At 39.3% G+C, this 17,274-nt stretch overlaps 1 protein-coding gene across 5 annotated transcripts in view; it reads right to left on the bottom strand.

The window, feature by feature from the left end:
* ESRP2 (epithelial splicing regulatory protein 2) overlaps nt 1-17,274 on the bottom strand; it is a 42,839-nt gene that overhangs the window by 14,620 nt on the left and 10,945 nt on the right. For 4 of the 5 annotated variants that reach the window (XM_039721452.1, XM_039721448.1, XM_039721450.1 and 1 more), the window contains exons 4-12: nt 8,298-8,411; nt 7,163-7,277; nt 6,371-6,469; nt 6,195-6,249; nt 5,295-5,405; nt 4,210-4,342; nt 3,972-4,014; nt 3,165-3,466; nt 981-1,202 (exon numbers count right to left, since the gene is read on the bottom strand). In XM_039721452.1, the coding sequence (XP_039577386.1) occupies nt 981-1,202; nt 3,165-3,466; nt 3,972-4,014; nt 4,210-4,342; nt 5,295-5,405; nt 6,195-6,249; nt 6,371-6,469; nt 7,163-7,277; nt 8,298-8,411 (1,194 nt within the window). The remainder of the gene's footprint in view (nt 1-980; nt 1,203-3,164; nt 3,467-3,971; nt 4,015-4,209; nt 4,343-5,294; nt 5,406-6,194; nt 6,250-6,370; nt 6,470-7,162; nt 7,278-8,297; nt 8,412-17,274) is intronic. The other variant, XM_039721449.1, reaches the window with a different exon arrangement.

Here is a 17,274-nt window from a genome sequence, read left to right as displayed (position 1 = left end):
AAAGCAGGACTAACTTTCAATTTACGTCAGGCCACTCATGGCCTTCTCCACTTGAAATCTGAGCATCTCCAGGGGTGAAGGCTCTATATCACCTCTGGGAACCTGTTCAGGTGCTTAGCTAACTTCTCATTCTGATTTTATTTTTTCCCTTTTCCATCAGCTGGAATGGGGTTTTTTAGATGTAGTTTGTTCACATTGTCTCTTATTCTTTTGCTGTGAAGCTCTAGGAAGAGCCTGGCCTTCCCTACAACTACTTTCAAGGTAATAGTAAAACAGCATAAAGTTCCAGATCCTTTAGTAAAGTCCATAGCTACATCAGAAGTTGATTTCCAGGTCTGATTTTCTGCAATCTGACAGATATACCTGTCTATATAAAATACAAAAGAACTTCCTTAACCAAAAAAATACACCAAAAAAACCCCTAAACAAATATAGTAGATCTCTCATTTGTTTTCTTTAATACCCCAGTATTTCTGTCATTGAGAACTTATTTTTAACACAAGACAACAGGGAAAATATATCTATGATCACATCATTAAAATACACCCAAACCACAATTTTTAATTATCAACTCTCTTTAAATCCTAAGCAACTGCTAATCAAGTTAGAAAAAGCTCATTTTGACACAAAGAACACTCAAACAACACAGCAGGAACCCTGAAGCTGACAGAACAGCTATGCCATCTAAAGGAGAGATTTCTGTCATGTATCTCCAGCCTCTGGCCGAAAACAGCCTCCAGGATAAGGTTACCATTCAAAGAACAAGCTTCATCTTCCCCAGGCTGATGCATATATACATACAGAGAGAGAAAAGCAAAGATGTATGTAAAAGGGGAAGGGAAATGAGGCAAAGACAGACGAAGAGAACATTGTAATTTCCCAAGGCTGGAGAAGAGCAAAGCCAAGATCAGGTAAATTGCCCTGACTTCTAACCTGTTCAGCCAATGCAAAGTTATTCCTCCCATGCAAAATGCTGTTACCTGCTGGTTAAGGACCATGTGAACTCCATGGGGCTTGATATCCCCCGTGGCATCTCCCATAAATTCCAGGATGTCATCAATGCCAGCAGTGTAAGGAAGACCTCTGAGCCGCACACAGTCGCGGACGCTGCCCGTGGCGATGGTGTATGGTGGGGGTATGACTGGAATGATGGGAGTTGGAAGAGTTGGAATAAGAGGTGTTGACATGTATCGATTAAGTACCTGTTGGCAAAAAACCCACAGCAATGCAGATTTACAATCATCTGTCTGAGCACAGAGCAGTTCTCATAAAACTATTTCCAACAAAACCTTCTTATGCCAAATTATTGCAGTTAGTTTCCTGTCGGGCATTTAAAAATTTTAAACTCAGAGAGGGGAAGGCTAACAAATTCAATTTGCCAGACCCTCATAACGGACTTTTCTCATGTCAATATAAAAAAAGTTAAAAGCCAATTACTGTTTATAGTATCTCAAAAAACAATGCAGAAAATCACATCTGTGCTAATAAACTAGTATTGCCACATACAGTTCTTAGTTAAATCAGGGTAAATTAAAACCAGTCATTTTAAAAGAACTGAGACCTGAAATAGCTAGTAAGTAAAAGCACTAATTATAATTTATTCTTAAACCTGGTTGGTTAAGTGAGGGTGCTTATTTTTTTAACCCCAGTGCTCATCTCCAAGTACAGATTTTCTGAGGAAAAAATAAGAATTAAAGATAAGACTATAGGAGACTTTGATGTCAACATTTTCTCTTGACTCATTTCCAAATGACAAAGGGAACATATGACACATGTAGGGGCTTACTGCTGAAAACCATTTTTAGTGATGATTATCACAAATAAACACATTCTACTGAAAGAGGTACCAAAAACAGGTTACAAAGCTTTAGGGTTTTTTTAAAGTGATTTGGCTTAGGAAGTTTGTTTCAAGAATCTCCTTGTAATGCATTTCAGGACAAAAACCTCTCTCAGTTGTGTGGAGAATATTGCAATTACTTTGTACTAACACTAAACAGATGAGAGCAGGCTTTACTTGTAACTACTCAAACAAGTAGCCCATAATTTCCTAAGAAATAATATCTTGCCCAAGCAGCAAAAAAGTTTGGGTGTCAGCCTAGAGAGCTGTCATAGAGGAAGAAGCAATGATGTATCGGTAGAATGTAAGTTATATCCAGGTCTCCCTAAAAAAAGTGGGAGCAGAGACTTGGTTGCTGTGACAGGGTGATTTTGTTCCTTAGAGGATTTTGCTTCCTTGTCTCTCAGGAGGGAAGCTGTGGAGGAGGGGGAAATGCCACTTCCCAATCTTCCCAGCACACAGATTCTTGGCTGTTGTAATATCCATACCACAGTAGTAGCAATGATCTACAAGTGTGGATATTCTTTCCCTTGCCCCATCCCTTCTACAGAAAGACTTCACCTGTCACATAAGTTGCACAGCGACTGTATTACATTTTTATATCCAGTGGTTATGCAAAGACCAGACCAAATCTAATAATGGTTCCCTCTGGAGCCACTAGTCTAGAAATATTCTGTGTCAGGAAGAAATGACTGATGTTTTTCATAGGGACAAGCTGGTGAAGAAATAAAATGGTTTTGCCAGTTTAAGAAAGTAATGATGGTGAAGGATAGGGGAAAAAAGGAAATAAATTACCTCAGGGAAAAAAAATTACTTCCTTTCACCAAAAAAATTAAGATACATCCCCTTGATTCTTACTTTCCAAGAAAGCAGCTGCTCATTTCATGCCTCCATATTTGGATTTAATATTAGAAATTCTGTACATGGAGACTGGCATTTAAAGACAATACTGCAGATTTTCAAAAAGCATTACTACAATACTATCAATCTACTATATTTCTGGAATTATTTTTGTGATTTCAGTCAACCTTTAAGGAGAAGAAAAATATGCAATTATTTTCCCATTATAGTCTGAAGGATGGTAAAAAAAAACAAACATCCAGGCAGTGGCAGCTTAAAAAAAGACCCCAAAACAAACAGCCCTTCCCCAAACAAAGCAAAACCAGTGCTGCACAATTTTCCATGATCATTAGGAAATATGTATTGACCTTTCTTGCCATTTTTCATATCATAAATGTTCATGGTTGTCTACAACATATTTGTGTGCAAGCATTAGAAGAAATGTTTCAACTGTTCAGTTTTGAGTCTCACAACCAATTGTTACAACCTGTTGGACCTCTGCTGCTGTGCTCCTGAAGAGTTCAATGTAACGTTTTCCAAGAATTTCTTTGTGCTTTTTAAGTGCATTCTGTGCATATTCTTCACAGGAAAATAACACAAATGCATCTCCTGTGGGCCTGCCATCTGGGTACTTGACAAAGAGAAGTCCCTCTTTCCCTCCTGTGACTGGGCACTCCGGCCCCAGGAACCCCAAGACATCTTCCTGAGTAGCAGTGAAGGGAAGGCCTCTCATCCTGATGATAACTTGATTCTCCTTGGATAAGAACTGGGCCACTTCATTGGAGGTGCCTGGCAGAGATAACAGCACATGGTCAGCCAAGATCATGTGGTCAGTGCTGGGCACCCAGTTCCAGGGGATGCAGCAGCAGGGAAGCACTAAGGAAGAATGCAGTAGGTAAGCAGCCAGGAACAAACCCAGACAAGACCCAAAACACTACTAACTGTCAGAAATCTGTTTTGAGAGAAAAACTTCTTAATCTGCAAGTGCTTCATATTTTAATGAAATCTGAGCAAAGATGAGATTACTGTGATAATACAAGATACATGGATGCTTCCACTGCAAAGGCTGGCCTTCCTCCCAGGGGGAGGAGTCTGTGAACATCACAGCTCAAATGCTCACAGCTCAGTTTCAACCAGGTGAAAACAGAACTTGACAGGGTCAAACATTCTTGGAAGGTAAAACAGGAAAAGCTACTTCATTATCCATTTGCATCCTCAGTCAAGGAAAAAAACAAGAACTTGAACAACATTCCTATGAACTTAAGCAATCACACTGAACTCCAGCATCACTTACCTCCTGCAATTTTTAAGAATTCTTCCCCAGTTGCTTTGTAAACCTTGAAAGAAAGAACAAAAAATTCCACATGAATATCACAATGTTCAGCTTTAAACCGCACACACACGTTCACAAGCAATATAATTGTGTTTTGGTACTTTGAGCAAAACAGAAGCGCAGTTCGGTTTTAAATGAGAACATAGGAGAGAAACCTGAAAATGTTCGGCTAAGATTTTTTCAAGTCACAACTTTTTACCTCAATGTATCTGCTACCCATGTGATGCTTGTGCCTTTCCAGGGCAAGGTCTCTCTGTTCAGAATTGACAAACCGAACCAAAGCCTCCCCATTTCTTCTTCCTTGGGAATTCAGACAAAGCGCCACACCACCTCTGGAAGGTAAAGCCAACAAACATAAGCTTACTCTGAACCTTCAATACATTTAATAAATAACTGTGTAAGAATAGTAAAGGAATCAGACTTAAACACGAAGATTACAGATCAGAAAAGAAATTGCTACTGTCCAAAATTTAATTTTTCTTGTAATAAATTTATACTTTAAAATCTGCTTCATTGAGACCATGGATCTCATGTTGTGGTTCACCACTTTCTCAATTCCCATAAAGATTCAAATTTGTCCTTCCTATTATCTCAGAGATGCACATTTGAACTTCCTCATCACTCTAAATAAAAAAGTTGTATTTTCTCAGTGTTGGAGGTCTGGAATATATATTAAGTGACAGGTATGCCTTCAAATTTGTCCTTCCTATTATCTCAGAGATGCACATTTGAACTTCCTCATCACTCTAAATAAAAAAGTTATATTTTCTCAGTGTTGGAGGTGGAATATATATTAAGTGACAGGTATGCTAAATAACCTCACTCTCTTCATATATATGTATACACATAAATCTATACATAGGTATACACATGAATCATATGAAAATTTATTCCAAAGAGTACTTAGAAGTTTTTGAATGTGGCCTGTTTAGGAGGTATAGAACAATAATAAGTTGGCACGAAATTAAAGCTTTTTTTCATGTCTTGGCCTCTGCTTTGATTAATGCAAAGGAGTTTCTCCCTTTTGATACTAGCAATAAATGAATTATATTGGTTTTTAATTGACAAGTCTCTTTTCTTCTTCACACATTTCAAAACTTTTTCTTGCACCCCTAAGGCTGGTGAACCTGTTCTGGTGTCATGGCCACAGCGTGGGAAGAGGTCAAGTGGGGAAAGACTGAAGGACTCCAGTGGGGAGAGTGGGGGATGTGTGTAAAGCAAATATTAAAGGAACTTGCTATTAAAGGCAAAGTGATAAAGCAAGGCAAATTCTCCTTATCTTACTTGGCAATGTTGAGTCCTTTGAAAAATCGAGCGATATCCTGGTCTGAAGACTGCCATGGCAAACCTCTGGCACGTATTACTGTCTCACTGTCCACAGTTTCAGATTTACTACTGCACAGAAAGAAAAAACAAGACAAAGTAAGCTTTCATCCGGGTTTGCCAATATTTTATCAAACTTCAGATTGCAACTAATTGAATTGTAAATTGGGAGCATATTTTCTGTTGAGACTTTCCTATCTCGATTATTCCTTTCAATAAAGAAAGGGAAGATAACTTGGATAATCCCTTATATCTATAACACTGTAGATTGCACAATGTTGTCACCACGTTGCAATTCCTTAAATAAAAAAAAAGGAAAACTGCCTCAATGTAATGAGGAACTGAATTAATTTTATTTGAAAGATCTAGCAGTTCAAGCAACACAAATTACTTAAGCCTAAGGTATTTCAGTCTGGTCACTGAAATGCATTTGTACAGATGAGCCAACCTATTCCTTCATCCCTAAACCCAACACCCAGTTGAGAATGTAAAACCACTTTGGAAACCACCACAGAGCTCAGCTCATGTAGGGTGCACTGGCCATCAGCCCTGTTGACTTAGGGAAAGTTCACAAATATTTCTTCACCTGGGTAAGATAAGCCAGCCTTGCTGCCATGCAAAACAGAAGCAAGAGAACAAAGAGCATTTAACTTGCAGTGACTTTAAAGAGATGGACTAAAGTACAGCATTCAGCATGGCAGCCACGGTCTGGCTGCACTGCAGTGACTGTGCACTGAGTACACTGGGCTGTTCTCAGGAGCCAGCCTGCTTTCACATGACCATGGGGAAATATTCACAAGCTTTCCTTGCTGTACACAAGACTCATCTTTGTTTGTAAACAACCGTGACAAGGGCACTTACCAAGGACCTGTTTCATACTTGTGCTTCACAGTTTCAGGCTCAGTAAATACGTGATCTGTGACAAAACAGGAAGGTTAAATATAACCAGAGTCAGAGATTACTTAAGAATGACAGCATCACTGCCAATTCTTTCAGAAAAGAAGGATTTCAGCTTTCAGTGTAAATAGTTAACTTACTACAACCTTCTGAAAGCATGCTGAAAATGATAGCCACCATGGTCTTCACTTGCCACACGCCAAAGTCCTCCTCTGCTTCATCTGTCCCTAAGCCTAGATCTAAACAGGTGATTATAGAAAATAACAGGTTTGCACAATCCTTTGTAAACAAGTCATAAGGCTTTCCTGATATTAGCACAGAACTAATAATCAAATGTACCGGTCTTAGCAGGGACATGTGGCTGTTAGACATGTTACACTGCTCATAAACTGGTTTATATTCACTTCAACAGACAACAGTTTGAAAAGTATTGAGAGCTTACATAATTGCAAAGTTAACAGTCCAAGAAAGGAAACATAACTGAACTTCAATCCCATTCAGATGGGCCCAAACAATCCCTCTAATTTGAACTAAGGTGTAGGGTATTGTTTGTGTTTTGTTTTTACTTTATTTTAAACTCAGTGTAGTCAGGATCATGCAAAATAACCATTATTTGCAAACAGTGGAAACCTGCAGGCCAGCTGGTGCTGAAAAAGCCCACTGACAGCTCAGCTTTTCCTTTAAGATCAAGTACCAATGCAAGTGATGCTTTTCTTTGGCAGATTTACTAAATATGGTTTAGAAATCAATTAGATTCAGCTTGGGGGAAAGAAAGAATTACAAGCAGAGCCACTCCCCTGACACACACTCCTTTCACTTTACCCATGAGTTTATAAAACCCACATCTAGTTTTAGTCTTCTAAACTCAATCACAGAGATAAAATTCAAGGAACTTAAGTGATTGTGGGATATAAGCTGCAGCAAAAGGATACATTCTGCCATGGTCTTGATAGTCTGATCTTTCACGGCGGCTGAACTAGGGTAGCAAGTGTGGAATTCTTTGCGCAGATCATAAAAGGAATAGAAGCAGTCTGACAACACGCAGTTCTACAAGGAAGGCAAAAATGTTTGTTTTATACATGCTATCCTTTTAAATTTCAGTTAATACTTTGGAACAGAATGAGGCACTCTCAGAAATCACGTAGTTCCACGGCACCAACTTGCTGGTGACAGGGCAGTTTGGCTCCTTTGTAACACAGTTCAAATTCCACAACTCTACAGAACTGGATCTCTACAGGAACAAAGTCAAATAGCCTCTGGGAGTCAGACCCATGCAAAACAGCTGGAGAGGATGGCTGGGAAAAAATATTTAAAAATATCTACATTTTGCTGCTTAATGCCCATTTTTGACACTATTTTATCTTTTGTGGCTACACTGAAAAACAGATTTGTGCCAAATCATGATGACAAGTTTTAAATAAATATTGTCACAGAATACAAAATCCCTTTCAGCAACTTTCAGGACAAAAAATTAACAACTAACCAGCTCCTTCCATGTCAGCAGCTCTTATTGTTGTGGGGCTCCTGCAGACCCTGCTAAGCCAGCAAACTCAAGAGCCACCACCTTGCACAATGGCAATGTTCTCCTCCCTGTGCATGACAGGGTGCTCTAAACCCTCCAGGAACTTGGAGCAGAAACTGCAGCTTCAAGTGGGAGTAGCAAACAAGATGCAGCTCTGCTTCCCACTGAATAAATGCAGATGGGGAACCACTGCCAGGCCACACCACCACCTGTGTGCTTACCCTCCACAGGACACTGGTTTAACACAGGCCTAAGCAAAGCAATAGTTCTCCATCACCTCTGCTGAGGTTTGGTCTGCACCTCTGTTTCCACTCTACACATAGAATTCAAGGTACTTGTTTGTATTGCTTCTGTCCCTATCCTGTTTTTCCTAATGTTCCTCTTCCATATGCTCATCTGGGAGTCCAAGTAGTGTGGCTGACTTTCAAGAGCAAGTGCCTAAAATTACTCAGGGCTCAGGCAGGGAGGGGACACTCCAGTTCCCAGGTGGAATTGTATCACTGCCCTCCCAGTGCTGCCTCTCTGCACCAGTTCTGATCTTGTACCTTCTTGGATGTTTCTGGGTGGAGAACTTGTCGGATGAGTAGCTGGCCATCACTGCAGAGTGTGTAAGAGCTCCTTCCAAGTACTTTCAAATCACTGGATACCAGCTGACTAAACTGGAAAATGAAGTGAAAAATTTCATTGTATTGACTGATAATTTCATGCACTTGCCATTACTTCAGCACTTTTTTAAAAAAAAGTGATAAAGTAATTCAATATTTTGTAAAAGTTTTTGAAAAACACGATGGAGAACAGACATAGGCTCCTGATTACAGTAAGTAAATAAATGGTATGCATTTGTGGAATAGCAAACAAGAACTCACAGAACATAGTAAAGAGACTAATTAGGAAGATATTGCAGAATTATGAGTTCATATGAAAAATTATCATATTATATTGGTAATGTACAAAATCTGGACTAACTATAATTTAAGTTTTTTAAAAAACCAAAAACTTTGAAGATAAATCACAATACTGATTTTGCAATACCCTTTCTTCACCTATAGCACCTTTGACTTTATGTCCTTAATAATTGTTTAACTTGAAAAACAAACAAAAAGAACACTACCCATCATGATTTAATAATGTTTCAAAAGTAATATATTAAGAAAACCCAAACAAATAGTGATCTAATACCTTCAAAAGTAAAATTATAATCAAGTCATGTCCAAGCTAATAAGTTCTTGGTAGAGATAAAGTGTTATGAATACTAGATTTAAAAAAATTATTCCTAGCTCTAGGACGGCTAACCCCCAGCAGATTAATTCTCAAGAGGAAAGGGCTCCAGCTGTCTTATTCTATGTTATTTTCCATCCTTAGATAACAGTTTCCAGCCTTTTATTACTCTACACCCGTGTTAAATTCCTAGCTCCTAATAAGTCAGCTAGCATATTATAGTACCTACATGTATCAGTAAGCAGTAGCTTGTTAACTAATTTTCGAGGGTACAAATGTAATTATTCTAAGCTTCCCTCTTGATGCTACTCCCTCCCAGGAAAGCATCACCTCACAAACAAAGCAATAATTACAATCACGATGCAGTAGCCACCCACTGCTCTCAGCAACAGCTTATAATTCCAAAACAACCACCCCCAAAAGCAAATTACAAGTTGACTTGAGACTCAGACAATATCTTTGTGCTGTCTTTTAACCTGTGTATGGGGAGAAAAAAGAGTTGGTTTGTTTTATCATAACACATGTGACAGTTTACATCATTACAGTCTCTGCTCAGGAAAGATGATGTCCTAATGACCTGATCCCACAGCTACACAGAACGCAGTGTGAACAAGTGCTGCAGCACCTGCAGCCCAAAGATAAGGCTCCACAAGGGAAAACACAGGTACTGAACATGATTTAGAAGGAGCAGAGACATGATTTCCCAGGCTTTGTTTCAAAATAACTGCTCAAACCAATCCAGGCCCTTTTCTAGGCCTGGGCAGCTGAACAGAGTTCCACTGCCATTCTGAGTTCAGAATCCTGTAGTAGTGGGTACTACACATCAAAACAGGGAACTGAGGGGCACTCAGCCCAGCACTTTGTGTTAAGTTGCTTCATTTGCAGATATATTTACAGATATAGATATGGACATATCTCTAAAGTGAAGTTAATAGCAGAGAAGTATTTGAAACTATAAGAAGAGTGAATATCCACCCAAAACAAAAACCTTTATAATGCAATTCTCTGCACGCTACCAAAACACACAAAAAGAACAAACACACAGACAAAATAACTAACTAAAAATCAACCAACCCAAACTTGCAGATTCCCAAAGCCTGTTTCCTCCCAGTTGCTACCACGGGTTGTGGTCCTACCACAAGCTGAAGTCTTGAAGAACCTGAGGTTTTAAAGCCAGTTATTGTTCAAAGATGATTTAAAGTCAGAAAATTGAGATCTGAGAATGCTCAAAATACCTCAGTTGATAAGTAAACAACAGAAAAAGAAGAAAATTCCAGTGGACTCCAGAGGAACCACTTCAGAAAAGTAGTTCTGTGGACAGCCACAGTCACAGACCAACAACAAATATTCTCACCACAATAACACACATGAGAAATGCCTTCTTACTAAATGCAGCAACTTACTAGTTTTTTGTTTGGTTAGGTTTTGTTTTGGTGGGTTTTTTTTTCTTTTTGTTTGTTTGTTTTTAACTAATGGGCACAGTAAAGAGCAAATATTTGTAAAAAGGGGTTGGAAATGGTGATAGGAATCAGCCTCCAGAGGGGGTGCACAGGGATTCTTGCTGAAAGGAAGCAGTTTTCCTGATGAACAGCAATAAAACACTCCTCAAACCTTCAACTTTGTACCCTGTGTTACTGAAGATGCTCAAGAGCTAATACAGGGTGCAGTTAGGAAGCAATTTTGATCAGATACAAGGAGAAATCTAATCCACACAATTTGAAGAAAGCAGCAAATGTAAGCAGCCTCCTGCTGTACATACAAAATGTAAGAACTGTAGATAAAAAAATACTTCATCAAGTTAGAAAACTAAAGGAGAAAAATGTTTGCACAAGGGAGGAAATGCTCAGGTCAAATGGTGTAAGTCACATTAGTAAAAATCAAGACTTGCACTGAAATATTCACATTTTTTCCAGGTGGTGTTTCCCACACAAGCTACAGCTGAAAAGACAACACAGATATTTTCAGAAGCCAGTACTGAGAAGATGCCAGAGTAGTAAAATATTGCATAAGGACACTGATAAGCCCAGAATTCCAAGTGTACTAAGGTTTAAAGAACTCCCAAGGATCAGCATTTGTTTTTATTTTTACCAAGTGTAAGTAAGTATTTGCACTGCATATTTATTAAATGTCAGTGATAACATTCAACATTGCAAACTCCTTTCCAATGGAACAATCAACATGTCAAAACAATACTCTACTTTTCTTACCAAATGCCAGCAGCTTAAAGTGCCTTAGATAAACTGCCACAAGGTTGGCAGACCTTGCTGGGAGCTTATTTAGAAACTTCTATTTTAAAAACAGCCTGTTTCAAACTTTGGGGTGTACTGCTCTGGAAGAGGGCAAGAAGACTGTGGGAAGAATAGTCAGGAGACATAAGCAATCTTTGTTATCCAAACCAGCACAGCTATGGCATGGGTTAGCTGAGGAGAGGAGGGGGTAGCAGAGTCAATGGGAAGATTCACTCAGGATCAGAGCACAGGGCAAAATAGCACCAGAGGAATGACAGATATTTGACATCAACCTGAAGTAGCTTCTTTCATCCACAGGAGATGTCTCCTGATTCTGCAGAGGCTGAGTATGAAAGGCATAGCTGTGGACCAGCTCCTGCTGCTATAGATTACACTGGACCCTCAGGTCTTTCAGGCAATAGATACATGCAACACATGTGTCAAACGTGTGAAATAAGCTAGGGCAGATGTGTTTGTAAAGCCACACTACTCAGCACAACAAGCCACACCAGTTAAGCAATTCAGCATTGCCCAGGAAAAGCCATCTTCAGCCTCCTTTCTTGCACCACAGATTTCAGGCAGCATTTCAAAAGACAGCCTTGAACCGGCACCCACCCAAATGGGGCAAGCAAAGGACAAGTTAAGACCAGCACCAGATTTACATTACCTCTTTCTGTCTCACATGTTGAACAACCTGTCCACAACTCTGTCATTTCATAAATTCCATCCCCATCTCCTTCACTCCACTAATAAAATCCATCTCAGCTATTTAGCTGCTGTCATTCACCTTCATGCTGCCGTCCAAGCACGCCCCCACTCCAGCAGGCAAAGCTGCCCCACCTCAATGCTGCCCCCACCAAGCTCACACACCCTGTCTGCCCTGCTCATCTGCTCCTTCCACAGCACTTACACACTCTTAATTACCTCTTTGCATCTTGCAACCTCATTTTGACTGCAAGAACCAGTCTATTAACATCATCCTCCACCTTTCTTGCTTATTCCACCAGCTCAGTCTCTCCAGCAAAGCTCTGATGATTCATTCCTTATTTAAAGGAATATGTTCAATAATTCCACACCAAGATAAAAAACTGAACAGAGGGAAGAGGAAGAATCAAACAAGCTGCTCTGTATACTTGCCTCCATGAAACCTAAAACAGTTCTTAGAGAAAAGGTGGTGAGAGGGAAGGAGAGACTTTGAACACCAGTTTGAAAAACTGGCTAAACAGGATTTTGGTCATGTAGCTGAGAGTACAAAGAGATTGAAGAGACATGTTTTGCCAGCAGCAAAGCTGGATGAAAGCCAGCACAAGCTGCTGTGTTTTTTACAGATGAATCCCAAGGGACTAAAATAACAGCCCCCTTCATGTTGCCTTAAATATAGCTGAGCTAAGATGTAGATCTTGGAGAAACAAGAAGATTCTTCATTAGGCTTTTTCTACAGTTATGATGCACAAAAAAAAACTAGAATAAACATCTGTCTATTTGGATAGTCTCATTTCCCTTACTAAAAATAACTGTCATCCTTGAGAAAGGCCACTGCATCTGTGCTGTATCTGTGCCTGGCATGGTAATTAAATACTGAGATGATTCAGCCACAGAATGCACCCATGCTGTCAAATGGAACCATTTCTAAAACACCATGGCACTATGGGGCATTCTCTCTTCAAATCACCTCTGAGGAGTAACAGAAAATTCAGCTACCCCTTATGCATCAGATTTCCAGCAGCTCCTAGCTAGCCTTTAAAACAGGATCTTTTCCTTTAGTCATGCACAGAATTTCTGTTTTGCTTCTTTTGGCCCTGCTGACCCATCACAGCTAAGACAAGACAAAATCATTCACAGAGCTTCAGAATTAAAGGCATCCTTGCAGTTTAAGCGGGTCTGGAATGCCATGCAAAAATATAACATAAAAATCCAGAAAACAGCTTGACTTGTTGTCCACACTTAAGCTAGACTTGAATCTATTTTCAAGTAAAAAGATGAGTTATATTTATCAATATTCTTTACACAAAGAGTGGTCCTCACAGTGTAGGGATCTGGTTTCAAATCAGTAGTATCAACAGGATGTTACTAAATTGCCCAGAGTTTACAATTTGGTGATTGCAGATGAATACATGCTCTACTTTTTGCCATATCAGCATATCAAAAAGTGCTCATTTTTCATCCATGCCATCTTTAGACCTGGGATGGTGAACAGATCATATCTGGTCCAGTCAAAATTGGAGACATGAGACAGATGATAATTCTTTTGGCTTAAAGCCTGTCAAAAGACTTTGAACAGGTTTAGCATTCTAGATTAGTGTTTTGCAAAAAAATCAAGCAAACAAAACAAAAACTACCAAAACAAACAAAATCCCTGACAATAAAACTTTTTCAGGAATGATAGCTTTTGGTCATTATTAAAAAGGAAACTTTCAGGAATAGCTTAGAAGAAACGTAATTTTGTCTCACTTAGGACTTACATACTGATATATTCCCTTGAGCTTAAAAGCCCCTCATATTACTAAAATGAAACTGTTCTAGAGAAAGTGAAAATAAGACTCCACAGGTCTGTAAAGTACCCTGAGAAAAAAAAGTTTTGTCTGAGGCACATAAATGTGCACTGCTTACACCTCCTTTGTGCAAACCTATGACTGAAGCCATACTGTTTATAACCATGGATGTTTTCCAGTCTAACTTGTATTTTAAAAAAATCATCATCTCTTATTAGACATTACTGCAATTCACAACATTAGAGCTTTAGACTCTCTTCCAGGCCTTTGGTGTGAGTCATTCTTTGCTTGTAGCATTGAGCATATAACAATGATCAGTCTTCTTTCAGTTAACAGCAGCATGGAAAATAAAGGACAATCTTCAAAAAGGTTTCACTGAAGCTTTTCTATTCCCAGTTCTGTTTCAACAGGCAAAAGGTACTGCAATTGTTACCTCAAAGCCTGATTTTATGCTAAGTCCTCTACAATTTATTCCAGAGAACACCCAAACCCAATTATACAGTTTCAGGTGTGGTTCCTGAAAGAAGATCTCCAGAAGCTGAACAATGAAAGAGGCTGCTGAGAGACTTTGCAGATTCTTCATCGTTGAAGATATTAAAGACCCAAATGGCCATGGTCTTTGGCAGCCTGCTCAATGTCCCTTTTTTCAGGGCTTGGGCTGTACAACCTCTACAGGTGCCTTCCAGTCTCAGCTGTTGTGTGACTCCCACCACCTTGGACTCTCTTTTGCCCACTCTGCAGCTCCACCAGATCAAGACACCAATGGCACCACACTGTGTGCCTGAGGGGCTGGGGGTGTTTGGGAAAGGACAAGTTTTCCAGGATGGGGGGAAGCGAAGGAGATCAAGAGTTGAGAGGCAGCCAAATCCTGTCTGCCACTAAAACATAAGCAAGATTGGAGCACCACTGAATCCTAAAGGTTGTCTGAAGACTTAAAAGGTCTAATAAGGCATGAGACAAGTCAGGAGTAACAAGCCATGGCTTTGGTATACAAAGCTTGCACACACACAACATACCATGACATGTCAGCCTAGGGAAATATTTTCACTTGGACTTTGTGCCTCAGTTCCTACACCCATGAGGGTTTCACATTTATTTACAATACTCTCCATGAGCAGTCTTCTGCTCCTTCACTCTTCCAACCCTGGTGATAATGTCTGCCTTATCCATGCAATGGAGGAATTTAAAGCATGTCAATACTACTGGGAGGTGCACAGACTGTGTTTCAGCACTATTTACAAGTATGATAACCCTTTATTGTGCTGGGTAACTTTTTAAACAGAGAATCCTATAATAAGCCCTTGCCTTTGTTCATCTGTTAACTGATATTCCACATGGCTGATAATGGATACATGGTGACCTTGTGCTGAAATTGCTGTATGAAAAAAAAGTGTAAGCCCCAGTGTAGCCACAAGCTACAAATAACTTCCCCTTCTAGCTAAACAGGGATAAACTTCCCCTTCTAGTAAAAAGTGATAAAAATACCATAATTAGGTACCATTCAGACATAAACATGAAAAATAAATTGCCCCTTGGTTTTAATTCATTGCAGGGCAAACATGCAGGGGATGTCAGAGGCAGCCCAGGTCCATTCACTAGAAATGTTCAAAAATAATATTGCCAGTTGATTTCTCCTATTAGGAGGAAGGCAATTATTTGCTCTACTGAACACTAATGCCTGAGATTATTTAGTGACTGCAGACTAGCTTGGACAAAAGCATGGGGTCCATTTCCAGCTTGCCAGAGAATCTAATTTTGCTCAGTATGACCAGTCAAGTTACATATCACCTTATACCTCTTGATGGCCTAGAAAAATACATTAAATAACAAAGGGACTAATCAGTCACAAAGGCCACTACAAATGTACTCAAGAGAGACATTACATAGCCAAAACCAGTCAGAGTCCAGATCCATCTTTGGAATTTGCAAGTGCAAGAGCAAAGTTACCCTACTAAGTCTCAGGGAGAGGCAGGATGTGGCACTGAGCTTCAAGCACTGGAGACTGCCTTCTCCTCAAGCACATTATGCTGCTTCTCACTACCAGGTAATCTGCTGTCACTTTGTCTTCTATTCCTGAGCAGAGGTCCAGACCAGGTGCTGCACACCCTGCTGCTTCTCTGGCTGTTCCAAAGCAGTTTCCTCCACACCAGCTGCTTAAACAGACAAATTCCTGTTGTTGCCTCTCTCACAGAAAGAAATGAATTCTTTTCCACTCATGCTGTGAGCAAAAGGTGACAACAGGGTCTCAGCTATCCTAAGCTTGGGGTTTCTGTTATGAAATTCCAATCACAAATCTTCAAAAGAAGTTATAGTTGAAAACCACAAAAATATGTTTTTGAGTGTATTTATGATATTCACTTTTATTTTTTACTTTTTTCAAAAGCTGAAGTTACAGGAAATAATACCACCTTGTCCTCCTCTTTGTTGTCACCTCACAGGTCACCAAAAGTCTCTCAAGAGAAAAAGGCCTACAGACACCTCTTATAATTACTGCAAAACCTCAAGGGGGGGAAATTTAAGGTATTCTTCAAGTTTACTGCATCCTTCCACTCAATAAAACAGAGAAAATTCCTTTAAAATTCATTCTACTCCTTCAGAATCAATAGAGGGACTGGCAACTTTAAACTTAGCTGGTGAGAGTAGCCTACAGCTAACTTCCTGCATAAAAATAAGTTTGTTTAGAGTTGTTCAGCAACAGGTGGAACATGAAATACAGAAACAGAGCAACAATTGTCATGGTTTTTCTGTCCAGTGACACTCTGTGGAGCATAGAAAACAAACCATTGTTACTCAGGGCTGTGGTAAACTGTTTTAAAGATGAAACTTCCACATTATTTCTTTCTGTGGTTCATTTTAATTGGACCTGGGTCTTTGTGCAGCAAAGTAAACAATAGCTAACTAAATGCTTTAATTCTTCCTAGGAAAGAATGCAAACATCTAGCCTTCTGCCATGACAAAGATCTGTCCAAGCCATGCCAGTTGAGCATTTAATGACCATTTTTGATTAATTATTTCTTAGATGGAAGTTTGAAACACCAGATTATTTGCATGCTTTCCAGCTATGGTATCTACAGCATCTAATTCAAGTAATGCATTAAGCATAAAAGGCAAGACCATGGCTCAGGCCATCTGAATGTCACAGCAATCAGGTCACAGGTTTTTATCTTCAAAAGCACAACCTGTTTTAATAAGAGAGTGTTGAAATATGCAGAGTACTCCACAAATAAGCTACTTGAAGTTAGCATTGTGTAAGATAAAGCTCCCCAGCCAAGCAACATAAGAATTTCAGAGTTTGTGGACTTGTTTTACTACTACATTATGTGTCAGTAAACTGCTAAATAAAGAAACACTTACTGAGATAAACTATGTTTTCACTTTAAATTAATCTGTGTGAAAGAGGCCACAGCTATCAAAACCAACAAAATAACACAAAAATATACGTCTTGCAAAACACAAGATCATTTGTTGGCACAGATTATTCATAAGTCTGATTTTAAGCAAAAAGAAAATTCTGAATACTACTAACACAAAAAAATCCCTACTCTGTCAACCTTTTACCTACATTTCAAGCAGGTTTACAATGG

Source organism: Passer montanus, unplaced genomic scaffold, assembly GCF_014805655.1.
Source record: "Passer montanus isolate IOZ18808 unplaced genomic scaffold, ASM1480565v1 scaffold45, whole genome shotgun sequence".
In the NCBI taxonomy this organism is placed as follows: domain Eukaryota; kingdom Metazoa; phylum Chordata; class Aves; order Passeriformes; family Passeridae; genus Passer; species Passer montanus.
The sequence above is the reverse complement of the archived record's forward strand: the minus strand, read 5'-3'. Positions and strand labels throughout refer to the sequence as shown.